This window comes from Ursus maritimus, unplaced genomic scaffold, assembly GCF_017311325.1.
Source record: "Ursus maritimus isolate PB19 unplaced genomic scaffold, ASM1731132v1 scaffold_9, whole genome shotgun sequence".
Classification (NCBI taxonomy): domain Eukaryota; kingdom Metazoa; phylum Chordata; class Mammalia; order Carnivora; family Ursidae; genus Ursus; species Ursus maritimus.
In genome coordinates this window covers 23,015,909-23,043,904 of record NW_024427107.1, presented here as the reverse complement: position 1 = coordinate 23,043,904, position 27,996 = coordinate 23,015,909, and the positions used below count along the sequence as shown (strand labels likewise).

At 42.7% G+C, this 27,996-nt stretch overlaps 1 protein-coding gene across 2 annotated transcripts; it reads right to left on the bottom strand.

Moving 5' to 3' along the window:
• Positions 1-34: 34 nt before the first annotated feature.
• On the bottom strand, positions 35-27,988 carry RDH10 (retinol dehydrogenase 10). 2 transcript variants are annotated; one of them, XM_040626046.1, is made up of 7 exons: positions 27,294-27,988; positions 26,145-26,393; positions 24,296-24,531; positions 4,645-4,743; positions 3,276-3,421; positions 1,567-1,698; positions 35-1,468 (listed from the first exon to the last, which is right to left on the bottom strand). In XM_040626046.1, the coding sequence occupies exons 1-7, from the start codon at positions 27,409-27,411 to the stop codon at positions 1,345-1,347; spliced, it is 1,104 nt and encodes a 367-aa protein (XP_040481980.1). In that variant the 5' UTR covers positions 27,412-27,988; the 3' UTR covers positions 35-1,344. The 2 variants fall into 2 exon arrangements, with proteins under 2 accessions (XP_040481980.1, XP_008709046.2); XM_008710824.2 differs by lacking the exon at positions 27,294-27,988 and having other exon boundaries at positions 26,145-26,558.
• Between the last annotated feature and the right edge of the window lie 8 nt (positions 27,989-27,996).

Below are 27,996 nucleotides of genomic sequence, written 5' to 3'. Positions count from 1 at the left end.
GCTGATCACTAATAATCACACAGTCAGTGGCATGTAAGTTAATTCTTTAAATTTAATCAGTCCTTTATAAAACTTCCCAATTAATTAGTAAAAGATGGCTTAATAGCCTTAAACATCGGTTGCTATTTAAACAAGACATTCTAAAAAAAAAAAAAAAGCAATCACATAATAGTTTATAGTAATTTACAAGTGGATGGTATACATTTAGATACAGAGGTAGAAGTCCACTTTAACAACATTTCACTAATACACATTTACCAAATTCAAGGCACAAAGTAGTTTGCTTTACAAAAAAATACTGTAAAACTGTCAATTGCTGTTCTACAATGTGAATAAAACTTTCAAAAGAATCTTCACGCCCTTCCGTACGTGCTCCATAGAATATGACCCCCACTGATCATAGTTGGACGCCCTTCCGTCCATGCTCCATAGAGTATGATCCCCCCACTGATCATAGTTGGCACAGAAATGGGGACTTTTTTTTAATGCATAAGTTCCCACTTTTAGAAACCATTCCTTTGCAGAGCTGCTGCTATGTATCTAGATAAAAGTCCATCCAAAGAAATGAAACACAGCAACTTCCTGAGGAAAGGGCACTTTCTGTATGCGGCAAAATTCACAGGTAGAAAATGTATGACCTTTGCGGATAACTAGGTCTCCAGAGGAATAGAGCCTTAAGGAAAGATTTCAGAGACAAAATTAAAAATTCGGCTAACACTTCAGTCCTTATGACTTTAAGAAAGAGACCTGATCCCCGTTACCGTAACAATCAAACATCATTGACTTCGAATTGATAGAGATTTCAAAATTCCTTTTTAAAAAGAGCTGTACACACAGACACCACGAACAGCCACACAGGCTTTGCAAACCGAAACTTGGAGAACATGAGAAAATATAGCACTATCAGTCCTTGAAGTTGCAAGGGTGTCAATTGGCTAGAGTTCAATTACAAGAATTAATAAACTCTATGGAGATTTAAAAAAAAAAAAAACACCACCACACAGGTGAAACACACTGTCATTTTCATCTCTAGACTTTCTGCTCTTTAAGAAAAATAATGATAGCCTGGAGACGTCACACAGTGCTTGTCTAAAAGATCTGACTGGTTTTAGGGTTCTGCCTCAAAGGACCCTATTGGCAACAACGTATGCTCACTTTTGCTGATCACATGTTCCAAGTATTCTAGTCGGTTAATTTGCACTTTATTTATTTTTTGAAAGTTGATTAAAAAAAAAAGTCAACATGGGTTTAGAATCCAGAGACTGTCAGTAATGCTGATGTGGATCGGACTGAAACACCTTGATCGTCTTCTGATAGAAATGATATTCCGTACAAAAAAGATCCTTAGATGCCATTTTTCGCTTCATTATTGTTTGTGGCTTGTTTTCTTTGAGCGATAAACGGGTACATACACTTGTCTGCTCCCAGGAACCGATACATGCACACAACCGCTTCGAAAGGGAGGATGCTGCGAAAGAAAGGGGTCTGTCAGCAAGTGCGTGCCGGCTCGCGGCAGGTTCCGGGGTGGGCACAGGAGACCCGACCCAGGGCGGAACCCACAGTTACCTCTTCATGAAAGTCACGATGTACATGAGGCGGGGGGTGCAGATCATGGGCTGGTCGGTGAGGATGGCCTTCATGGCCTGCTTCACACAGTAATCAGGCTTCAGAGGGGGTAGAAAAGGCTCAATTTCTTTCCTGAAAGTTAAATATTCAAAAAATGAAATGAATTAACACAAAGTAGGGAAGACTGGAAGTACACACCCAAACATTAACAGTGAGGTTATCTAAGTGTCAGGATCTTAGGTCCATTTTGTTTTCTGCACTGTGTTTTTCTGTATATCCAAATTTTCCTACTATGAATACATTTTATTTGCATGGTCTAGAAAACAGGTTAAAAAAAAAAGCAAAACTGGTCTGCTTTTCCGTAAAGTAAGACAATGTTTTTAAAATGCCTTAAAATGTATTTCATATTATTTCTCTTTTTTTTCCAATAGAAAAAGAAGAGGGCGTTTGGCATAACAAACACTAAACCCAAACACGACGCCAAACTTTTAGTGCTAAGTGTTGTTACAATGATGGTGTATAACACTGGCATAACTTTTCTGAGTGAAATAAGTCAGCTATATACTTTCCTGGATGCCCCAAGAGGTATTTTCTCTCGGGGGTCTCTGAAACGAAGTGTACAGAGACATTCTACCTTCAGCTGAATTCATTACATGACACGGTGAAATAACCTAATAGTGTAATTTATTCCTTTCACTTTTCATTGTCCCACCACAGCTTTGGACACCTGCCATGATACTAAATAGGAAACAGCTAAATAGGAAACAGGGCTCCTTAGACCCTAGGCAATTGGTTCCTAAGTATGTAAGATGAAAGAAACAAAACCACACACACACACACACACACACACACACACACACACACACACACACAATCGGGAAAAGAGGCAGAGCTTGAGGCGGTTCCCAGTCCAGACCTGGAGTCAGCCGGAGATTGGAATGACTCAAATCGAGCTCCACCTCCTTCACAGTGTGGCCAGCTTCAGGATGTGTTAAGAACGGCTCTGACCAACACGGAACTGGTTCGGTTATCTTCCTTTGCCTTTCAAATTCATCCAAGCAAAGATCTCAAAGTAAGCATGTCTTCACAAGTATCCTTTTAATGATTCGAGGTTTTGTTTACTCTGCTAGTTCAAGTCAGACGTGACCTGACATTTATATTCCCATATGCCTCCTTTCAAAGTGTGTGGGTATTTTATTTCGTTTTTAGTAAATCTAAATAGTTCTTCTCATTCTGTTACACTGAATCTACCTACATATACTCTCTGCAGAAAGAAAGCTCTGAAATCTGGAGGGCAATTCAAAGGCCTTTTTAGAAGAAAGGCTTACTCTTTTGTGACAGTCACATTGTTTCATATCCAAATCAAAGTCACATTCATTTACCAACACTAGTACTGAAGAAACAAAATAACTCCTAAGGAAGTAGCTTCTAAGGAAAACCCTGGATATTTATGTTTCCTTCTTGAAGGTGCAGAGAGGCCAATTTCCTTTCTGAGGCTTCTAGTTTGACTTCCTCACATTAGGATCAGTGTGGTGCCAGACCCTCACTCGTTAATCTTACCTGAATTTTACAAACCTTGACCAATGAAATGACAGGTTTAATTGTCAAATGATAGTTAAAGTGCAAGATCCAAGTCTATATATTCTCCCAATATGGAAAGATAATTTCTCAAACAGCTTTTTAGAGTAATAAGACGGGTTCTCACTGACCTGATTCGGCAGCCTCGGAACATGCCCGTGTCTACAAGGTAAGGGCAAACCAATGTTGTTTTAATTCCATCCTTCTCAGCAGCCTTTAACTCATGGCTCAGGGATTCGTGAAAACCCACCACTCCAAATTTACTGGCACAATAATCCTGAGTTAGATGGGGAGAGAGAAGAAACACTAAGTATGCGCACAGATCCCCCACCAAACGAACAAACCCAAGCTTCCCTGATCCTATTACTTTGGTTACATGTTTGATACAGAAGGTTACAGGTGACTAAGCAAAGAAAAGGAAAGCATTTTCAAAGACAGATATCTGATGTGGTTCAGTGCAGAAATAATATTTTCAAAGCAACAGCAGAAACAGACGAACACTTTTTGCCACATCGACCAAGTATCATATTACTTTGGGGAAGTTACCACAAAGGATTCTGTAAAAGCTAACAAGCTGGAGCTAAAAATGGAGAGCGGTTTACTTTGAAGCATCTGGAAAATTTACAAATGGTCTCTTGTTCAGTAGAGGAGAATGAAAATCCAGTTTATTTAATTAGTGCTAGGAGAGGAAAGGTGAATCTAGCTTAGGTTTTCAGTTGTTATGATCCGATTTTCTCTTTAGGGTAAAGTGGTAATGGTAAGTATACCTTGTAAACTTAAGCCACACCTTAATCTAAGAACACATGGTACAGAAAGTTTTTATCCCTGACCCCACTTTAAATATAGGAATGGAAATGCAGAATGTGGACGCCATCTATTCTGTGTCCTTTTGTGTATTTGTGCAGGGAGAGGTTTTCAATTTTATACTCGAGGCACCCAGAGGACAAACAGAACAATATACTTGTACATGCTTTATTATTTGAATGTGGTGAAGAATGGGGTTTGATTAAGCCCGGTGCTGCTAACTTTAACAATGCAAGACACCTCACATCCACCATAACCAACTCCTCTGATGAGCTGATACAAGATAGTTCACTTTTGGCAAGTCAACCCCAACAGGACGTCAACCTTTGGCCTCAGGTAACGGTCTCGCGTGGTACTGCCACTTTCCTCCACAGTTTCATTCTTGACCCTGTGCCTCCCCGCCATCATCAAGCAAGACTGCTCATGCAAATGGGGCCTACCGAGGACTGGCAGTCCACCTGCTTTCCCTGCTGCTGCGGCTTTGTCGAACTAGCGTAAGGGATTTTATGGCAGAAGATATTAGAGTTGTACTTCAGCAGCAGGCCCTGGTTACTGTAGAACATTCCACACACAGCACACAGGTAGCGTAGGATACTTTCATGAATGTAAGGGCAGTAGGCACTCTTCGCAAGATTTTGGTATGCTCGTCATGAGACAAACCGATCGAATGAAGGAAATGCTTTATATCTCACAAACCTCAACTCCAGCAGTACTGAACAACCCCAAGGAACTTGCAACTGTCACAATATGACCATGATTGATCTCCAGCATGGTAGGAAGGAAAGCCTTCGTGGTCTGAAAGAAAAGTAAGATTCAAGCTTTAGAACGGACACTGTGAATTTCATTTAAAAGCCAATCCTACATAACGTTTTAGCCACATAATAAAATCAGTTTTACCCACATAATGTTCCATTTTCCAATTTGTTTAAAGATCTTACACATTTACTAAAAGGGAAGACCCTTGCAGTGTCTGGTTAGCATAACACCGTATCATTGGTATGGCAGGCCTATTAGAAGCCGTGACCAACAAGACTGTAACACAAGAGCTTTTGGGGACAATCGCCAGAGATGAAAAGAAAGCCATTAGTCGAAGGCTCTTTATCACCTTTCAAGTGATAGTTATCTGCTAATCTAAACTACTCCCAGGTCAGGGATCTTTTCATGCTCAGGACATTTTAACACAGCTATCTCACGGTCTGTGAGGGACCTCCAGCTTACCCGCGAGTAAGTGCCCCGTACTAATGTCTACCTTATGGCTCTGTCTAAACAGTAGGAGACCCACGAATGAAGAGATATTCCAGCATCATCTTCCAGCATCCAAAGCTTTACCGAAGTGTACTAACAGGAGCTAAACTATTTCAGGATGTAAAAATGCAGGATAAAAGTACAGGCTCATTATAATGAGAAATGTGTCCTATGCTAACTGACAGGAACTTGTAGCATTTGGAATGACCACACTCCCCTGTGGGGCTTACAGGGCAGTGACTTTCCCACAGAAGCAGGTGACCGGCCACTCAGTGTAGCTGAGCACATGGCAGAAGTTGCAGGGCAATAGACCCAGGCACTGATTTCTTATTCACTAAACTCTTTCTTCCCCCTCTCGCTCTTTTGCCTTCAAGACACAAGGCTGTATTTAAAAAAAAAAAAAAAATTACTTCAAATTGCTTAAGATGATCTATTAACTACTCTACCAGGCTCCCAACAGTTTTATAACCTGCTTCTTAAAAGAGAGCAGCAAAGAGCAATCTGTCTGCTGTTGAGTTATATCCCATTGCCAACACAGCTTCCTCATGATTTATGAAGTTAAAAAAACCCAAACAATACACAGGGACTTCAAGAAGACTTGCATGCCCTTCTAAGGATTTTCTGGTTAAGGGATCACTGAATTTTTGCATAAATATCTGATTTGTTACAATAACTTTTGCATGTACAAGATCAAAAACAGTCATTCCATTTATTTTGAAGTTTCTCTGTGTTCCAATCCATGATGCACATAGTTGCCAGATGAATGTCTGTGGAGTATCCCAAGGTCTTCCCCAGTCTGACCCCCGATCATCATGCACCCCCCCCAATTCCTACCTCATCTGTCTGGACCTCCTCACTGTGGTTACCCAGAACATACTTCTTCTCACCTGTGAGGTGTTACCCCTGAACTCTTCTCTTCTCTGACAATCTACTCCCAATGCCCTCCTATGTAATTCAAAGTATAATATTAATCACATGTTTACAAAGCCTCTTGTGCTTGTCAACGTGCTTATGTCACAGGGAGCTTCCAAATAATTCTCTACTGAAGGTATCGAGCCTTTAAGTAATTCTACACCTTGACTTTGTTCATATTTCTTTAAGACATATGGTCAGTACCATTCACTGTAACATATAATTACGTGTTTTGTGGTATTTTGATTTTGATTGTTTTATATTTATTTGCCTGGCTGCCTCAGACTAAGCTGGAAGATACTGATTATTCTTTCAAAGATTACGGGAGAACTACTACCCTGTGATGGACACTGTGGAGGCGAGAGTGTCAACAACATTCCCTGTGAACTTCGGAGACCTGCCTTGCTGCCAGATGGCAGAGAGACACACGTTTCAGCCGGATTTTACTTCTTTGCAGCAGTAAGTGGGAAAGGTTAGGGTCATTAGGGTAGTAATTATTATTTTGGTGTGCTTGGTAGTCAAAAAAGGCAAGACCCAGAACTTCAGGTCATTATATGTTCAATTTTAAGCTCTACGGCTTATATATGGATATCATATCACAGAACTGCGATAAAGTAACATCATAAAGAAGGATATATATTCCAATCTAAATAAGAAAACATATCCTTAAGTAATCAAGTCTCTAAGTTCTTTTAAATATCTAGTTATGATTAATTGTTCCCAGATGAGCTAAAAAAGTATAAAACGCATTCTTGATGCGACTCAGAGATCATTTCTCAGCATTAAATGTTTGCCTAGTCTTGGAAGACAGGGATAGATTTAGTACAAAGGATCCTACTCTTAAGTTCTTAAGAGGGGAGTCTCAATACTAAGTCCCAAGAAATTACACACAATATAGAGCACCAGTAAGAATTTGCTGTTTAATTACCCGGCGAATCCGAATCCCTGACCCTGCCTGTTCACATCGCCAGTGACCACTCACTCTGGCTGGCGGCTGGCCCTGGCTGGAAACGCACGAACACCGAGCAAGTTAGCGCTAATGACTTCCCCGGACTCGTGTGCGATGCTGTTGCCTGCAGGTGTGAAATGACTAATCCAGACCCCCAGCACCACATAAAGGTAGGTGATAGAAGATTAACAAGTTCCTAACTGTTTTTTAAGTTTAATTTGTTGCATGGTTCTGAAACTGATTAATGACCCCTCCCCTTTTCCTGAAATTAGTCTGTGGTATTAACTTACTTCTTCAACGATTATTTTTTGAACATCTATTACATGCAGGCACTGTGTTATGATCTGGCTAAGCAACGACGGCTACAATAGGAGCTGGTTCTGTGCCTGTCTCTAAGCAGAATTTACACTTACCAGCACTTAACTGTGTTAAATCAGTACATCAAGTGTAACAGTTATACACACGGTACTGTGGCTGCAAATTCTAAAACATGTGACTCGGGCCTGCTTTCCTCACCTCCCGTCCTCCCACCAAGTAGTTTGGAGGGACATTTAAGCTACTGGTTTTGTATTTAAAAGAAAAAAAAAAAAAAAGAGAGAAAGAACCCAAATATGGCTAAGTGACCAAAATCTTCTCCAATTGTGGGTTGTACTTCACTTTGAGTAACTAGTAAAGTGTGACACGGGCTTGTTTTAATATAAAGCTTTCTTTAGAGAGGGAGAGTTTAAAAAAAAAAAAAGTAGTGGCAGATCAGCGTCTAGTTTAGAATATGTGATTTCTTTGCCTAATCAGGGACAAACACAGCCTCTGTATAAATGAAATCCAGTGTATCATCGCATTTTCTACATCCTAAGACAAAGGCCCATATTCTTTATTTAAGAAGTGCACTAATCATAGGTCTAATACTACAATTACAACAACCGCTATCAATGTTGGGCACAACAAACAAGGTTCAGGAAACTGGGAGGTGAAAAAAGCTATCGAAGGCCAGGGTCAGCCTGGGAACGGAGACTTGTCTTCCAAAGCTGGGGTCAAACACTCAGCTCCTACTGTGTGCCAGGCAAAGGCAAGCCTGGGATATGAGCATTCACATCAGGACCATTCAGGTTTCTTTTTAAACTTGGGTTTTCAGAGCTTACCCTGGAGCCTGATCCACGTGACTGAACACGAAGGCTGTTAATCATTTCCTTTGCTGCCTGAATGGAGGCGAGCAATTACTGCTCACGCCTTATTCCCACAACCCCCAGTCCTGCCTTATGTCTGGGGCACATTACCAAATAAACTTTGATCCACACTAATTCTATCCCTTACTTTACAGGAAAAATGCTACAAATGGGTGGCTAGAAAGCATCATATTTTCAGGAATTCTCCCAAGTAACCTGACTAGTTTTCTTTTCTAATTACTCTTGCCCTCAACAGTCTGGTAGACGACATCTGAGATACAGCATATTCCGTCCCTGACACAGTTTGACAGCACAAAGAAATCTGGCACTTTGCAATGAATTATTAATGCGCACAAATATTGTAGCGTGTACGAGATGGGGACCAGCGAAAGGTGAAGTGCTAGTTGCCATGACACCAGTCAGTTCAAGCTAAGGTTCGTGATCTTTAACTTTGTCTCAAAGAGTCATTAAAAGAACATCAAGGGCAAATCTAAGAGCACATCCAAATGGCTTAAGTATAAATTCACGCGTGTGCTGCCATCAGTGAATCTGGAGGGGCACCTCAGATAACTCAGCGAACACCTGGACGGCTGTGTTATCTCCACTGTAAGGATGGATTACTTGGATCACAAGTGACCACCTAGTACAAGGATCTCTAAAGTGCAGAGTTAGTTGGTGCCAAGGGTGGCTGGCAAGGTTAGCTAGATGCTTAACCTAAGGCAGAGAACTGCACTCCATCGCTATGTCCTTTTGTTCAAATGTCTATGAAACAGAGGCGGCCTCGTAGTTCTTCATCAGAAACAATGGCTGACTCTTGATCTACAGGATCTGAGAGTCAGCAACCCATATGCACGAATTGGTATGGTCAGTGGGAGAATTTAAAGTTGGAATGAACCTAGGGATCACTTTATCTGCAAAAAGAAAGCACTCTTAATAATGAACTCTGGCTAAAAAGTGTGGAGATAGACCTTTGCATACCCATGAGTAATTTTATCACAAGACTCCAATACCGTAATCGGCCACCAGCTGACAGGGTTGCTATGTGACTAAAAAGAAAAAAAGAAGGAGGGGGGGAAGGACATTGAAACGGACCCTGACATTCTTATGAAACATACTTAAGTCTAATGTCGCTATAGCTCGTCAGGGTTCCTCTTCAAAGCCCTGGGCACTTTGAAAGATAACTGTAAAGGTCATATTTATAATATAAACAAGAATTTCTTAAACAGAAGTGTGACTGGACATAGACATGACATGTCCTATCTTGAGAAATCTTTGAAAGTTAGGTTTACGCCAAATTAACTTCCAACAGTTCTAACCCTCCAGATCATTCTTGGTGCTCTTAATGACACACTGGGACGCAGGGCCTGCAGCTGCACTGTCAGGGCAAATTAGCCTAAACTTAAACAAAAGAGAATGTGAAGAAATGTGGTATCCGGCAAAGTCTGGCTTTTGAGATTTTCGAGACTGATGACATTTTAAAGGTGTAGCTAAAACACCCAGAATGTGTTCTCTGTATTTGTAAGCGATTCCAGGTTAATGGACACCAAGGAAAAAGTTAATTTCTCGCAGAAGGAAAAGGCCACATGCTGTATTTTTGTGTGTTTGCGTATCTTATGGTCAATTCCGAAAAAGGCATCTCTTAAAAAGAATCCTTTTAAAATGTTTACCTCTCATTTGAACACCCAAGAAACAGGAGACTTTCATTTCTAAGGAGGGCCATAAATCATATTATGATGGGAAAAGGATTAATACCATCAGCACATGTATAATAGTTTTCTGATGTGTAAGAATTTTCGGAATCTCCAAATAACTGCAGCATATAAACAATTTGAGGGAAAAAAATGTCAATCAAGACTCCATTGAACAAAAAACATCTAACTGGATATCCTTACAGTACTCCCTCCAAGTGGTTCAACAATTCTATTTGGTGTTTTGCTCCTTCTGCCTCTGTTGCTACCAGAATAACTTATCTTTATCAGAATCACAAAGGAACATACTGCTTATTTACAAGGCTAAAATGACATCTGGTGGCACTCTTCTCTGAACACTCAGTCCCTGCTCCTGGAAAACTGTGATTCAATAGTACAAACTATTGAAAGCGCTGTGCAAATACAGTGAACGGTGGGGAAAAGGCTAATAGGATAAATCATCAGCATGTCTAAAGATGGAAAAATGGTGACAGACCCCAAGCTAACCTGGGAAAGGAACATACGGTTAAATAAATACTCTTAATTCTGTAGATCTAAAGCCTATCTGCTTAGTAAACATACTGACTGCCAAATTTTAAGAAGTTTCACTTTGATCACAGAATGTGATGGCTGAAATTTTTCATACAAAATTATCTTTAATTAGGAAGTAAAAACTAAATCTATACTTGCTAGCAATTTATTGACTTTAAATATTTTAGTTGCATTTGACAGCACAAATTCTGAATTTCATGTAGCTGAACGACAGATTTTTTTTTCTTCCTTTCCTAGTTGGGTGTGTTTGTAGAGACAGAAAAGTCTCCCGACAAACTGTGCAACAGAGCCCCAAGATAGTGAAGCCTGGAACTGCTCCCTCGGACGTCACAAAATGCTCACCAAAGTCTCTTATCAGATCGACACAAACTGCTCTGTCCTTAGCCATAGAGGAGAGACTACAGAGTGTGTCCTAACTATTGAATTCTGACCAATGTGATATCTACCATCCTTTTATTACTTTGAAGCTACAGGGATTAGTTTAACATTTGAAGGCATCAGCAGTTAATGCTTAACACACATGCACTAGTCCACTCCTACAGTTGCCCTGCAACCAAGAAGCTAATAAAAGAGCGAGGCTTTTCAAATGAACACCTAGATGATGACACCATTAATTATTCAGCAAAAATAAATGCTTCATTAACTTGCCTTCCCACTGCTAAAGCATGGGATGAATCTAGCCCAAGGCAGCGACTCAGACATCGACATTCCCTTGCGTTTTAGGGTTTGCTATGCAGAAATACCGGAAAGGAGGTGACTTAAAACTCAATCTGTCTGGAAAGTACACTGGTCTTTGGAGTCCAAAAACCACATGGTCCCAGCTGCCAATCAATCAACTAACCATCCTTGTTACTTGACCTCTTTGAATCTTGATTTTAATTCATTTGTGAGACAAAAAGAGGAGGTTCTCTAAGGTTTCATTGTTCAGAAATGTTACGACGACTTATGTCCAATAATTCTTTCTTCGATTCCTACCACGCGTTGGAAATACAAGTTGTAACACTGAGGTGTACCTTGCATAAGACTCTCGTAAATGACTCAGCAAGGTATCAGCTCCATTAGTGCAGAGGCCAGCAGCTGGTGAACAGTAAAAATCTGTTCATTAAATATTTATATGATGTCATGACTGTGCCTTTTAAAATAATGTAACTCGAATTCATGCCTTTTACATATTAACAAAATTACACATTCTCCGCAAAATATCGCTTTTCTGTGTTTTAGTTGAGTTCATGGAAGCTCAGGATGGTCAAAGAAACTGAATGATGAACGCAGTTTCTGAAGTGCTGTGTTCCCGGACCCTCCCCCTGGCTGAGTCCTAGGTGATCAAAGGAGTGCTCCATGACGTCCTTCAAGCTCAGGCCCCTTTCCCTATTTAATAATGCTTTATAGAATAATGAAAATAACCCACAAAATTGCAGCCGAATAGTCTGCTAAACAACACATTGTCATTAATCCCTTTGCTTTGCCCCAAACTCAAATCACATCTCAGAAATTGTAATAAAGACAGATCTTCCTAAGGGCAGAGGCTCCGGTTCTGCTCTAGTGACTAGTAATCACTTCCATGAGGCCTAAACATGGCACACAAGCTCAGCCACTGCTCAGGCCACCCGAAGGGGCAGGGCTCCTCTGTTCCTCCTGCCCCCATTCCAACAGCGTGGCCCAACAACGTCCTCACGATCACTTTCCATCGTCCTTTGTATTTCCTATGTCTAAATAGTTTAAATTCTCCCTTGCTTCCTAGTTTGCTTACTGTGGAGTCTTTAAAAAGATTAAAATCTTTACCTAAATGAAAGATAAATATAATCAAGAAGTTACTCCTAATAAAATAAAAGTTATTTTATTCTTAAGCTTGCACGGTAGCAACACACAATTTACTCCTATGAGGGAGTCTAAGGGGTACCCGTATTGTATCAGGCACTGTTAAAGAGAAAACTTTGTGAACCTCTGAAAGAACGTGCACAGGAGCAAATCAAGTTCCAGACAGTCCAGTGATGGTTTTTTCTAAGCTTCAGTTCTCGTAGCGTAATGACATTTTTCAAAGTTCGGAAGGCATCCTGGACTTTAAAAAAAAAACAACTCACAACTTAAATTTGGGCTCAAAAGCCCATCAGTTTTAGTTTATATGTCCATACCTTCAAACTACCACTCCACTACTAAATTAAGAAATATCTTCAAGGACAATAATTGCTTATCCAGCAACTGGTCTGGTATATTCTAGCTTCCTCACAGGAGAACAGTACTACAGTGGAATAGAAGACAGCAGTAATCATTTATCAATCACAGTTCTGGCTAAACCACCCGAAACATTACTAAGTTGCGAAAACCAAAAAGGAAGGCTTCCCTTTAGGTATCTCAAGTGTATGAGACACCACACCCTCCATTATCCAATACTGGAAGCCCACAATGCCCAGGGGCCAGCAGTGGAGGAAGGGGATATACACAACAGGCGAGGTGGTAACTTCCTTCCTGGGTGGGAAGAATGTAGCTCTTCACTGCAGGGTCTTGACTTTGTTTCATGACGCGCGTATGGCTTTGGAAACCCCACCCTGGGCACAGCCACCAAAGGGAAGAGTGAGCAAGATAGCACCTGCACGCTTCCTTTTAGATACTGGACTGGAATCCAAATAAACAAAATAATATAATAAACCTAGACGAGGATTGGAACACAGAGTGTGTGGTCTGGCATTTTTCTTGTCTACGAGATTCCTAAAGGGCTGATCAGCTCAGGAAAGAAAAACAAAAAGGCAGCAGGGAGGAGAATATTGAAAAAGTGGAAAGGAAAATGCATATTCAAGACCAGTTCCTCTTCAAACTTTGATGTGCCAAAGAATCACCTGGGATCTGGAATCAAATACAGATTCTGATGCAGCAGGTCTGGGAGGGGGCCTGCGAGTCTGCTTTTCTAACGTGTAGCTTGCCGGGTGACGCTGTTGCTGCTGCTGCCCGGGACCGCGGGCTGAGCACAAGGTTCTAGGGTGAGCTGGGAAATCTGTTTACTTTAAACCTCAAGCGGCTGCAGATCAATTTCTCCTAGAAACTCAGCAAAACTGCGAGATTTCACTACCCTCTAGCCTACCCGTGTTCTCTGAACCAGGATGTTGGGGGTTGGGAAGCCCCACTCTCCACACCCTTTCCTCAGCAAAGTTTATAAGGGCTGGTTCAAAGCAACGTCAAGCTTGCCCAGAGCCATCTATAGACAGCTATGAGAATTTATGGACAGGTTCTCTGTATATTCGCCCTGGATCCATTTTTAGCACTAGCAAGCCTCTCTGCTGTGGTTTGAATGCTTACGTCCCCCAAATTCACGTGGAAATCTAATGCTTATCATGATGGTGTTAGAGGTGGGACCTTAGGGAGCCCTCAGGAATGGGATCAGTGCCCTTCTAACAGAGGCCCCAGAGAGATCCCTCACCCGTTCTGCCAGGTGAGGTTTCAGCAGACAGCAGCCTACCAACCAAGTGGGTCCTCACCAGACACCGAATCTGCTCGCACCCTCATCTTCTTGGACTTCCAACCTCCAGAACAGCGAAATAGAAATTTCTGTTGTCTGTAACCCGCCCAGTGTATGGCATTCTGTTCTAGCAAAGCAAATGGACCAAGACGCCCCGATAGCCATTAGAACAAGCTCACAGACGCAGCCCGAGAAGGCTTCAAAGTCCTCTCCCCACATCCACAGAGGCTTTGAAGGCTCAGTTTTCAAGACAAGGGCTTTCAGCCTCAGCCCTTACCTGTTCTGTTTTTCTCATTTGCCTTTCTGAAGCTTTTATGCTTTGGTAAGCCTGTGAGGAGGAAACCATACCTAGGAAAAAATTAGCCCTTTACAAATCAGATGCTTGGGCCATAAGTTTAGACACCATTGACTGGGCAAAACTGCATCATTTTGAAAATCCATGATTAGCATTTCCAAAGACAAAGCTTATGGAGTTATCTGGAATTCTAATCCCATAAGATTATTATGTAACAGAATAAAGGTTTTACATTTTCTAGGAGATGAGCTTTAAAATAAATAACAACAAAAAACTAAAAACTAAAACCATCCTGTTACTGACATTTTGGTACAAAGTATTTATAGAACTTTGTGCAGCCAATCCTTGTTGAAGTACCCTCTCTATTCCCTACTTTTTGTGTCCAGCTGGTCAGTGTTGACATGTGAACTAGAAGAAGCAAGGAAGCTAAGTGACCAAGGATATCCTAAAGCCTTCTCAATGAAGTAACTATCTCAGATGTGAACCATGGAAAATTACAGAAAAAGCATGGAAAAACACATGAATTGGCCTTCAGTAATAAAATTCTAATGTGGTATTGGTTCTTTAGAATTTTACATTCTTGTCTAATTTATGGAGCAAACTTTCTGGTGGATATTAAGCTAGGGTTCATTAGTCATTGCTAAATGAACTATGCTAGTTAAAAAAAAAAAAATCAACATTTGAAGGTGGATTCTTTCATTATACCAAAGGGCAAAAGCATAAGTGACTCATAGGAAAATCTAGTAGGAGCTTTGAACATGTAGCCCAGGTGAGTATTTGTAGAGATTCTAAACTGAAGTCCTAGGATGATGGACTGGGTCCTAGCTTCTTCTTTCCCCAGGGGTGACCTTAGGCAATTCCTATAACCTCTCTTGTTTGTTTCCTCATCCATAAAAATGGGGATAATGGCTCTACTTAATTCAGAGTTGCTTTGAGGCTCAAATGAGAAAAGAGTGTTTATGAAAGGGTCTGTAAAATTTAAGTGCTATATAAAAGTATGGTAAACGCACTCCAGGCTCATTAAGCATATATTTATAGGCTCTTTTGGTTATAAGTGCTATCTATTTTTGGTTATGTTGTTTCTTCAAGTTCCTGCAGTTCCTGGTTCTTCCTTTGTATGGCTCCCAGGCCTCCCTGCCCTCCTGGCAGCGCCAGGCCACACTTCCGGCAGAAACCCACCAGCTGACCACCAGAAGCAGCCTCAAAACCAGACTGCTGAGCAGCTGCTTCCGCGGCCTGAGCCCCTTCATCCAGAATCCTAGACGAAGCTGGGAAACAACAACGCTTTCCAGTAACACCTCTTCTCTAATCCTTTCCTTTAGTCCTCTTTTACTAGGAGCAGAAAACAATGGTTTTAAAATATAAATCATAACGCTCGACAGAGAAGAGTCCAGCAGATGTAAAAATACTGGAAGTTAGTACAGAACTGTTTTAAGGTAATTTATTATACCTGATGTTTCTTTTTTCCAAGAGACTGTAGAACTATCCCATTTTAAAAAATCCTTGAGAAATCAGTAGGGGGCAGTATGTTAAGTGCAATTTGCAGGTGGGAAAATTCAGGCTTTGAATTTTAAGTTTCACTTGTCCTCAAAATACCCATGTGCTTACATAAGTTACACCACAAATATTTTCCCAGTTACACTGATTTGGGAAGTGTTATTTTGAGCCCCATTGTTTAGAATAACACTAAGAAGCTGAACCTTGTTAATATTTAAAAATTCCAGTACTAAGCTATTTGAAAGAAAGGCAAGAAATTCACATTTTACGCAAGCAGCAAATGAGAACCACCACGGTTTCCCCAAACCTATAAACCAAAAACCCCAAACCAAAAACACAAAAACAAAACAAAACAAAAAACACACAATGACAACAACAAAAAACAACCTTCACAATGTTAACACAGTTGCCGTCTTTCACACATAACTTTGCGTGATCTTTGAAAGTTTCAGAGACCAAGTAATGTTTTGTTTCCAAATGTGAATTCATTGTAAGTGGCTTGTCAGTTGGGCTAATTTGACAGCACTCAAGGTTGCGGCAGTAATTGCCCTCACTTGTTAAATATTCTAGCAGCATTTGCTGCAGTGTTGAAAGTTTTATGATCATTATGAGAGGATATTCCATTTTTCCCCGCGGTTCACTTAATTTTAGTTTCAGAGCATTTAGGAAAATGGTCCCTGACAGGTGTGAACTTGAGTTTTAAGAGAATTGACAAATAAAGTAAAAAGAAAAAGGAATTCAAGAATGGGCCATGCTGGGTAAGATCAAGTAAAAGATGTTAGCATTCCTCTTGTTGAAAGGCATACCCTCCTGTGCTGGAATGGTGTAAGCCTGCACACCCAGGCGGACGGGGACTGACTGGCTGGCCAAATGTGTTAGGGTAATCGTGATGAAATCCCAAGGCCATGCTCTGACAACCTGTACTCTGCACAATGGTATCTTAACAGTGTTAGGTCACAACACAGGGAAGTTCTCTAAGGCTGCCCTACTACAAGGACTAGCTGTATGCTCTACCTGTCCACTCTGTATTTTCAAAGAAGGAATTACAAGATTCCATCCTCTGGGTTATTTTCCCATTATGCTTACAAGAGGTTGCAGCCTAAAAGGAATTTCTTAGGTCAGTTAATAGAAACTATAAGAAAGGGTTAGTTCTGTGAATAGCTAACTCCTATAGTAACTTCTGAGATTAAAAAAAAAAAATCACTAATTAATCCAAGAGAGATTAACACATTTTAATCTGGTCCCCGGAGTTCCAGGCTCAAAACATTGGATTTAACTCATTCAGTTGATACAGGGAGTAGTTCCCTATTTCTTAAGGACTATCAGAGTTTGTCATACTCCAAAGATTAGCTACAAAAGGCCCTTTATCTTGGGAAAATTACTGCTTGCGAGTACAGAAGGAAATAAGATACACATCCACCCTGCCAGGACACCCCCTAGTGGAAATTCAGCATAGTACAATTTGGGGTTCCAAAAACATCCCGGGTATTTAGGACTTAACACAGTGGCTCAAATGGGCTTTTTCCAGTCTGTTGGCTGTAACTGCACCATAGTCACGAGCTTATTATTCATTGAGCATTCCAAAACGAGCAAACGTGTCATCTACACATCTATCCGTATAGGCAGGTATCTGGGTTAAATGGAGGCAAACTGGCTACTACTTATCATAACTGAATGAGGCTTAATTTTAGTTTCTGAAAGAAATAGAACAGAAAGTTTAGACGAGTCTGCTATTAATATTCCTTAACTGAAGGAACTTAAAAGCAAAGGGTTTTCCTACTTTATTTTTATTTTTTTTAATTTAAATTTTAGCTAATGAACATACAAGGGGCTTCCTACTTCAAAAAATTATTCTAAGTCCCAAATGAGGTTATTAAACTTCTTGGAAAGAATTTTATTCAAGTTAACTAAAGTCAATTCACTAGAATTTGCCAGAGATCTTAAAAATCTGAAAAATGGTTAGGGTAAAAAAAAATTTAAGGGCAGAGACTAAATCGGGAGAATGTGAGCAGTTAAGTATTTGGCCATAGGGCTAGCCCCTGTGACCCAATCCTGCAAGGAATGGCTAAGGACCCCACCAGGGGAATACTCCTTCATTCAGCCTTTCTGAAAAAGCTATTCAATCAGTGTTAGCGTCAGCACAGGTTAAAGAATGCTTTCACTTTGACGTGTCCTATAGATTAATTTCTACTATGTTATCTACAGATACTGGATAAAGTCCTAGATGCAGAAATAACAAGGGAGAAAAGAACAAACACCAACTTTGCTTCTAGGAATCGAGATAAATAGCACATAACCAAACAAGAGTAGGCCATTCCCTGAACTGGGAATTTTAAACTACTCTACAAGGACCACCCCTTCAATCTGTAAAGATACTATTAAGTCAACATAAAAGTATTTTGAATATTTTTTTCCCTCCCAGAAGTGGTAGATATATTTTGTTTAAACTATTCTGAGACAGGTCTCAGATGGCAGAAGAGCTGAGTGCACAGGGCTCCATCAGGGCACAGTGAGGTGTCCAGCCCAGCGGGAGTTTGGGGTTGACCAGGAGATATAATAGGCAATGAGTTTGGAAGGCAGGTGGAAATCAGCTTTAGAAGATCTAAGCTGCCATGCTAATGAGCCTAGACTTCATGCTGTGAACAATACGGTCACCCAAAGGTTTGGAGTAGGTTCTTATCAGCATAATCCATAAGCACACACACAATAAATTCGAGTCTGCTTAGATACCATAGGTTGAAGAACGAAAGCTGGGAATGGGGAAAGAAGTTCAGAGACTCTTTCCAAAGTCCAGGCCAGAGATGATGGAAGCACAGGGGAGGACAGAGGACTGGGAAGGAGGGGATCAAAGTACACGGTAGCAACAGAACAGTCAGGACCTACGAATGTGGGCAGGATGTAGAATTAAAGATACTGCTGATGTTCCCAAGCCTGGTACTGGCCATACCAGGGGATTCAAGAAGGGGCAAAAAGGAGTTAGCTCAGTTTTGAGACTTGTTGATTGCAGGGAATGAGTGGAACAGCCAAGACAGTTGTGTGCACTTGGAAACTGTCTCAGAAATCAGATGAAGCCACTGAAATAAACAGATGACCCCACCAGAGGTACGCAGTGGGAAGAGGTTTGCGCATGTAGTACTAGTCATTACATCTCAGAAGCAGGGAGGCCAAGAGGACTGGGAAGACAGAAGAGAAGCAGGAGAAAGTGGGCTTATCATGGAAACTAAAGATTGGAGTTTCAGAGATGGTTAACAGGATCACATTTTGTAGAAAGATCAAGCTGCACATTGGATTTGGCAATGAGGGGGGCACTGCTATTTCTTCATATGATCTTGGTTACTGAGCAATGTTTTCTGAACAACTGAGGTAACCAGACACACATTCAAACACATATCAAAGATGTTGCAAGGATCTTTATAGGATGGTGCCCTGCTCATACCAGTTATGTAAAGTGACATTTTATCATGTCATAGATGCTGATTTCTAGTAGCAAGAGAAACAATTTGGGCCTACCATGTAACATACCAAATATAGAAACTTGATTAAGGGGCAGATGATTTTATTTTGTGTTAGGAAACAAAGCTATGAGAAGACCCTGTTAGGGACACGGTCCCAAGTATCTGAATGGTTGCAACCTGAGAGAGGTTTTTAAATGGGACCATCAAGAATTAATAAGATAAAGTATGCTTGCCCCTTGTCAATTTACAGTTCAGCTCAAGACCTAAAAAATCTTTCTAAAGCTCAAACATTTGAATTTTATGCATATGATATTTATTTAACAACAGAAGCCAGTTCTAGTATAGACTTAAAAACTGGCCGTGAATTCCAACTTTTTAGTTATCCTAAGTTACCCTAAGATAGGAAAATAATACCTTATAAAATATATGGTATAACAATATTATGGTTTGAAGGAGTAAGTACTGGCCAAGTAGTTTTATATGAATAATTTAGAAATGATGTTTTTTTTTTTTTTTAATTCTAAATCTAAGAGGCCTTGAACAAAACTAGGTTTCTCTAACCAGAGAACAATACAGCATTTGAGATTAAAAACCAGTAAATCACATAGGAACTTAAACATTAATGATTAGGGACCATTCATGAGATATTAGGTACTACCATAGCACTAATGTCTTTAAGTGCTACATTACTCAGATCTAGCTGGTGGGCTTTTACTTTTCCTGGATGGATTTTAACTAAATAGACTTTAGACATTTGGATATAGATAAATGCCTAATTCAGTAATTAGTATTTTAAAACTGTGAAACCTTTTAAGTTAAGTGGTCTATTAATTAACTACCAATTATCTTGTCTGACTACCATATCAATAGAAGTAAATTACCGACTAGCTATTTGACAGATTTAGCCCTTTACCATGCAAAATTTCTTCAGAACATAAAAGGCCTGGAGTTAAATGCTTTTGCTTCCCCCTTTTGGTTAATCAGGGATCAATTTGCTGCTCACGTATAAAGGCCAAATGCAGCTCTTTGGTCAAAAAGGATCTACAGATAAACTCTGTCTTGTGAAAATGGCAAGCTAAGATTCTACTCCTCTTAAAATAAGAAGTGAAGCAATGTTAATGTTTTGGGGAAAATACAGGTTTGCAATTCCTGTGTGGAGGCAACTTGCCATGTTTCAAAGGAGAGGAGCGAGGTTAATTTCAAGCTCTTGTAGCGCACAGAGCCACAGAGAGCACCTAAGTAAATGGTTGCTATGATTATGCCAACATTAAAGTGCATCGTGTTGCATACATTCTCCTTGGTCTTGTGCTAACCCTAACGTGAATGTTGCACAACAGATTATACTGACTAGGGCCTACTCCAAACCTACCACTTCTTGACTGGCCACCAAGAGAAGATTCCTAGGAGAGCTGCTGGTGATAGCAGAATCCTGGAAGATGAAAGCATCACAGCAGACCAAAGGGCTCTGTAGAATAATACTGAGCACAGCAAAAACTTTCAATGTGCAGGGAAATAAACAGTATGAGGTTAAGAATCAAGGAGGGAATTGCAGTGGGAATCCTCTCCTTGAGGCCCAGCCACTGGGAGCAATGAATGGTTACCATACGTTCGATCTGAGCTTGATTCCAACTGGGTTATCAACACCGGCCTTCTCAAAGTCGCTAGCCTCACACCAATGAGCAGAGTTAATACACTACAGTAAATGTGAGCACACGGGTGGGGCAGGGAGAATGGAAAAGGTGTGTAGCAAAACAAAAGGAGATACAAACCATTATGAATGTGAGCCAGCCCCACTCTGAGATCTCCGCAATCTTGCACAGCATGAGTTAGTTCGCCATAAGGCTTACCTTTTGAAATGTCAGAAGGCGGGCCCCTGTGAGCATCCTCTGAGTACGCGATCTTCTGAATCTTTAAGCAGAAGTCTAGCCTATATTCTCAAACATTTATCGAGTGTTCATTGAGTCTTAGGAATGGAGTTCTATTCCAAGCAGGGGAAAACAAGTAGGAAGGATAGAACAAACTACCTTCAGACAGCTTGCCATCTATTTTGGAATTTCAGGGCACAATGCATAAAAAAATTATGCCAAAGAGCACATACTTTGCCACAAGGGGTGAGAATGAACAGATGCTGCAAGAGATTAATGGCAAGAAGAGAGAAAGCTTTAGACAAGCCGTTTAACCGCAGCTTCGTCAGAAAACAAGGGTTGGGACAAGATGATCTCTAAGGATCCTTGCAGCTCTAATACGCAAAAATGCCAGCAAAGGGCTGGAGTGGGGAGGGAAGACTATATTAGGAACTTGTGCTAGGCCTTAAAAGGTACGGGAGTAGAGGAAGAGGGTGTTGAAGGCAGAGGCAGTAGTAGAAGGGTTTGGAAGTAGGAGCGCCCACAGCTTCTCAGTGGAAGTTCACATCGTTTTCTATTTCACTGCATAGAACTTCAATGCTGGGTCAGGATCAACATACCATTCAGTATTTTATGAAAACAGACAGCAACTGCTACTTACACGTATGGCTCCATACTATCCATTCAAATGACTAAATGACTCTTTGCTCCGCTGATCTATTTTTTAAATAAAATGTATGGGGCAACATCTTCTCCCCACCCAGATACAGTAAAAAGACACACTGGTTATTTTCTCTGGAAGGAAAACAGCACATGCCAATATATCTTTAGACAGTTGTCACAAACATTTTTGCCTAAGAGGACTACTGGAAGGGAAGCTGAATTCAGGTAGCTCTTACATCATTTAACACCCCCCTCCCCCGCCAAATCGCTGTAAAAATTATAGTAAGTCTTCTTCTAAATTTTAGTTGCTAGGTCTCAACTTCTTAAAGGGTTTGTAAGGCTCGGCAAGAAGTCAGAAATTCCATCTCTAAAATGAATTTTCTGACTCAGTATTGAAAATAAATTCTTAAGTTTAGATGCTTAGGGGAAAAACAGCTGGAGAATTCAGGAGCCTCCCATATTTTAATATGAAGTGACGTCATTACTGTCAAGGCTTCCAAGAACTCCCTAAATTGTGTAGTTAAGCAACATCTCAAAGCAAAGTAACGACTCTGGGAAGGTGGTATGTTCCTCCTTAGTATACAGATTCAATTCCACAATAATTTTTTCTATTGGAGATATGATTCCATTTTCTCCTTAGGTTAGAAAGTAGTCTAATGTTAAGGTACAGTTTATCAATTAATACACACTTTCAAAGCCAAAGCTATGGATTATCTGTGCTTAACACATTATTAATTAGCTCTCATTTCATAGAATATCTAGCAAAAAGAGGCTGCTTTCTTCTTAAAAGTATTTAACTGCAGACTGTATAGGGTTTCTTTAAAAGTGTGGTTACATTTGAAATTTTACAATTCAGCAAAAAAATCATGCAGAGAAAGTAGGCAAGCTGGCTAAACTTTAGAGCATCGTGTAGGTAAAAGTTTACAGTTCAGAAACCAAGGATCATCTCAATCAAAGGTTACTGGAAAAAAAAACAGACCCGGTGTTGGTGGTTCACAACCAGCCTGCCAACGGCTGTGTATCTATTTAAGGATGATGAATTGACTGAAATCAGCTGGAGTTTCTAAGGCAGCTTCATCCTTAACCATTCTACTATGCAAACTACAAGTCTACCTGCAATTCACATGTCTTATTTCAAACGGTGATTGTTTGTTTTACTCAGAATTATAAATACATAAGATTCTTGATATACCATATTGCCAAGTTTATTCATTTGTACCAGCCTTTACTCACCTGACCCACCCCTTGCCACTTGCCACTTGTTCTTACGGACCCCACGGCAACAAGAACATTTATTCAGTTCCCCACCCCCACTGCACACAACACACACACACACACACATTCTCTCTCTCTCTCTCTCTCTCTCACACACACACACACACCTATGCACACGCCCACACGCACAAGCGCACTTAAATCCCCCCAAACTGTATTTGGCAATCTCTGCACTCATTTAAAACATCCATATGACTTAGCTCATATCACTTGTGTGTTCATTTCTAGAGGTTTGGAATTGAAATAAAGCTCATGTTTTAAAATAAAACATTAAAGTAAGCTTCTTTCAGGATCAGAGAAACGGTTTGATGTTCAAGGAACAACATTTGAATAAGTACTTGTAAAGCCAGATTAAGTTTTTAAGCAGTTGCTAAAAAATTAATGAGGTTTAATGTGACCTATTTAGAAGAAACAGTTCTTTGTTGTGTTCCATTAGAAGGCTAATCCACCTATGGAAAATACAAAAAACAAAAATCCTATCTCCTTACCCTTTCTTTATTGGCTCTTACCTGTCTACAAAAGTAAAGGGGAATTACTGTGGAGGAAGAAGAGAATAAAGAAGGTCAACAGTGTACAGGTATAGAGGAGAGCTTCACACCTACCATTATTGAAGTTTAGCTGAAAAACTAGGATTCGTTTGGTCCCCAGAGCTAGAAGGCCCTCCTTCCCTCTCATCCTTAGATGCTGTAGTAGCTCTGATGGTTAGAAGCTGATGTGGTGTAAGTCCTGGTTCCGTAAGTGTCACCGTTCTCCTGCCTCTTATATAGTGACTCTGTGGTCCTAGCAAGGTGACCTCTATTCTCCTAGGAGAGGCACCTTGTAAGCTGAGAAAGTTCTGAGATGTACTCCATCAGGACAATACCACAGACCCTGTGGATGGTCAATGGATGTTAAGTGACTGCCAGGGTGGCCTGACCACTCCCAATGGACCACAAATGCTGATCTCAGAATCTCTGGCACTTTCTAAAATGTGGCTGAGCAGTAATTTGGAAGCCTAAACTCTGACTTCAGGAATTCATAAGAACGACCAATGTTTTACAAACTCAACAGAAAGTAAAATAAACAAACCCAGGATTTTATGCTCCCTCTTGTTATTTTTATGGCAATCTTTCAAAACTAGTTCAAAATGTTCAGTCCTTTACCCTCTTCAGAAAGACTGCATGGGACGGGGTAGAAAATAATTATTTGATAGTAACTGGCAATACAGTGTTAATTCACCATGGGGAAATAACAAATTAGAAGGAAGCTTTGTGGTGAAACAGTACAGGTGTCTTTCAGGCTGGTACTGAATTCTGGCTCCTTCCCAACCTTCTCATTGAGGAGGGCCTAGTAATAAAAACAAGGATGTTTATATTTACCCAGAAGTGTGCGTGGCAATTGACCATCATGGTTCTCTCAATGAGCTCATCGGGACATTCCAGAAGGTGATGCCCAGAGACCACGCCGGCATTATTGACCAGGACTGAGACCTCGCCGACCTCCTTGCGGACCCTTTCTGCCGTCAAGTAGACATTTTCCCTCTTTCCCACATCACAGGTGTAGGTAAAAACCTGCAAGTTACAGTGGGGCAGAATTTCTTCCTCACCATTCCCAGCTGTCCTCAGAAGTCCAGATGAAGGGGGAAAAAAATGGAACAGAGAAGGGGGTGGGGGGTGCAAAACGTGAGTCACAGGGCAATCAGTAGGACAAAGATCACACAAAACAAAAATACTACAGTGAGCTTCAAATTTCTAACACCCTGAGGCTTGCCAATGACTGAACTTACAGCTGCCTTCCTCCCCCCAAAGTCTTTGGGAATTACAGCAATTTACTGGCTAACTTTGCTTAGGGGAAAATCATGTAATTGTGACAAGCCCGATACAAGTCAGACCTCATGGGATCAGCTTCCTGGAGCTAAAGACACCTGGAAAGAACTGATCTCAGCCCAGAGAGTAACACCCCCTCCTCCCAAACACAAACACTACACACTCCTCTTTTTTGAGGAACAGTGGCCAGAACCGGCTTTTACCCTTTTAGTACCAGCACCCTCAAAATGGAAACTCTCCTTAAGGCTCACAAAGCAAAACTGTAGTTAACAATTCGAAGTCACCCGAAGCCAAGAAATGAACCTAAAGTTTCTCATGAAAGAATGAAGATCACTGGTTTGTTCTAACTGGAATAGCTGAGCTCTCCTAAGAAGCAGCTCAGATAAATCAAACTAACAGGTCAATATGCAATTTTACCACATAAGATCTCAATTTAAAAACCAAAATTCTCTTTCCTGGTTTTCAAACAGATTTCTCTTTTAGGTTTTGGCAGGGAGCGCAAAAATCTGTATTTGCTACCCCTCCATACCACTGTTGAAAATGTAACATTTTTGACCTTTGATTTTCTGACCTAAAAGGCAGGTGCCAATAGTTTTGCTGAAAAATGATCGATATGGGGGAGGGGTGGTGTCCAAGATAATCTTCTCCATATATGTTTTCTCTGGAAATGAAAAATTTTATCAAAATGTAAGAGCCATTATCAAATTTCCTAGACCAATATTTATGGTTGGTTATAGCCTCTGCTTTGGTTTTAAAAAAAGAAATCTCAGATCCACATTATTTAATAAATATACTGTGAAGCAGATTTCCTGAGGTTATCAAAAACATGAAATAAATTTACGAGGCTTAAATCTTTCAAGCGCTTTGAAAGAGGTAGGACATCTTTCAATCAGGCTGACTATATAACTAAAGCACTTACTTGTCTCTGGTGAAACAATGTTAATTATTTTCTTGTGGCTAAAGTTACAGTGAAATCATCAATGCTGCCCGAGCCTCAGCGGTTCAGACCACAGTAACATAGATACATGCATCAGTCCAGTGTGAGAACAACTTCCCACACACTTTAGTCCCCCATCGCAAACGCGACTGAGCCATTTCTTTAGGATTCAAACCGGTGCTAGCAAGTTCCCTCTGCCTTCCCTATCCTCAGAGGGTTTAGGAAACCCGACATTCATCCCCAAAGAGACAGGACCTCCGTAAAGACGAGGGTTCGGCGCACCTTCCCCCTTCTAAAACAGAGGCGACCGTGTTCCTTTCTCAGGGGGCAAATTCCACTCGCAGGAGACGAGGGGGTGGTTCTCTTCCTCGAGAGCCGGGCTGACCAGGGCAAGTGGGGGTTCGGGCCCTCTCGGGGACGGCTCGGGGGTGGGGAGAGGCTGGATCCGGCGCAGGTCCGAGTTACCTTGCAGCGCCGCCGCGTCGGCCGCCTCCAGGTCGCGGTAGATGTGGCGCACCATGCCCGCCGTCTCCTCGTTGCTCTGCGTGTTGATGTCCCAGAGCACCAGCAGCGCCCGGCGCCGGGCGAACTCCAGCGCGAAGAGGCGGCCCAGGCCGCTGCCGGCTCCCGTGATGAGGCACACCTGGCCCGCCACGCTCTTCTCCTTGGGCCGTACCAGCCAGCGCGCCGCGGCCAGCACGAACGCCCAGAGCACTTTGAAAGTGACCACGAAGAACTCTACCACGATGTTCATCGCGACGCCCGGAACCCCGCACGAGTCCAGCGTCCGCACCCACCCCGCGCAGGGCAGTCCGGCTCCCGGCCCCCGGGGCGTTTTTCAGAGCCGCCGAGACCCGAAGGCTGCGCCCCGCGCCCTCCCTCGAGGTGCCCTCCGGGCTGGAGTGCGCGGCGCCGCTCCCTGCTTGCGCGGGGCCACTCCCGCCCGGGGTCGGCGCGGTGGCCCCGGGGCTGTGCCCGCCGCGGCAGCCGCCGGGCTCGGCGCCTCCTGCCGGCGGCCGCCCGCCCGTCCCGCAGCGCCCGCCCGGCCGGCCGGTCGGTCCCGCTGCAGCGGCGGTGACAGCCGCGAGTTAGGCAGCGCGCGCTGCCCTCATGGCCAAGCCGCCGCTGCCCGAGCGTCCCCGGAGCCGGCGCGGCGGCTCCCTCTCACCCCGGGGGAGGGGCGCGCAGCGGAGACAGCACGGGCCCGTCGGCCGCCGCGGGAGTTGACAACTTGACCCAAGTTGCGAAAGGGTGGGAGAGTGGGGTGCGGGGCAGCGGGAGCGCCGGGAAGGGGCGACTCGCTCGGCGCAGTCGAGCGCTGCCCAACGGCTTGCAGCTGCCCCCGCGGTCTCGTGTCCCCTGCCCTGCACTCCCCACGGCTGTCACTTGGGCACTGAGCTCCGCAGCGCAGCGCCGCTTGCAAGTCGGAGCGCTCCCAGCCGCCTCTGAGCGGGCTCCACGCTCTGCGCTATATAACCCTCGACCGGGAAGAGCCGGCGGCGGCATCGGCCCTCCCTCCGTTCGGCCCTCCCCGCCCCCGGGCGCACCCCGCCCCCGGCCCAGCCCCCAGCCCGCCCGCCGTCCGCCGAACCGCGGCGGGGCAGCCCCTCTCACATGGCCGTGGCCGCAGCCTCCAGCCCTCGTCGCACCTCCCTTCACAGCTCACGCCCCCTGCCGTGGGGTGTCCCGGACTCCGCCTGCGAGGCCTGGCGGTCTGCAGTGCCCGGGCCATCCTCCTTCTGCCGTCGAGTCCTCGCTAGTCCCTATCTCGCCGCTTTCGTTAAGCATGGGACTCTGGACGGCTCCTCCTGCGATCAGGCGCTGAGGAAGACAGCCCTGCAGGCTGGAGGAGCCCAGAGAAGGACCTCGGCAGCGCGGCAGTAGGGTGCCGATTTCTGGCTAGGGCTGGCAGAGAGCCGAGAAGGCCGTCAAAAGCCGGGTCTTGGCAGCAACTTAGAGTCGCAGCTAGCCCTCTGGGACGTGGGCCGAAGGGCTCTAGCTTTCCCTGGCTGAAATCACCACCGCAGTGGTTGCCTACAGTCCCAGTCAAGCGTTGCCCTCCCTCCGGGCGGGCAATGAAAGTGCTGCATGCCGGGATTTGTAGTTCGCGCCAGTGCGGCGTGTCAATTGCGAGCATTACTGGGTGGAATTCGAGAAGTACCCTGTCAATGCAGCCTAGGGACTAGGACCCCGAGTAGTCAAGGTGTCAGCACTCTTTGCTTTTGTGATACTGATTAAAGACTCTTAATTAATGCATGCATTTTTCTCATACGAATTTTACCCGAAACTTGGTCATAATGGGCAGAATCAGGCAGTA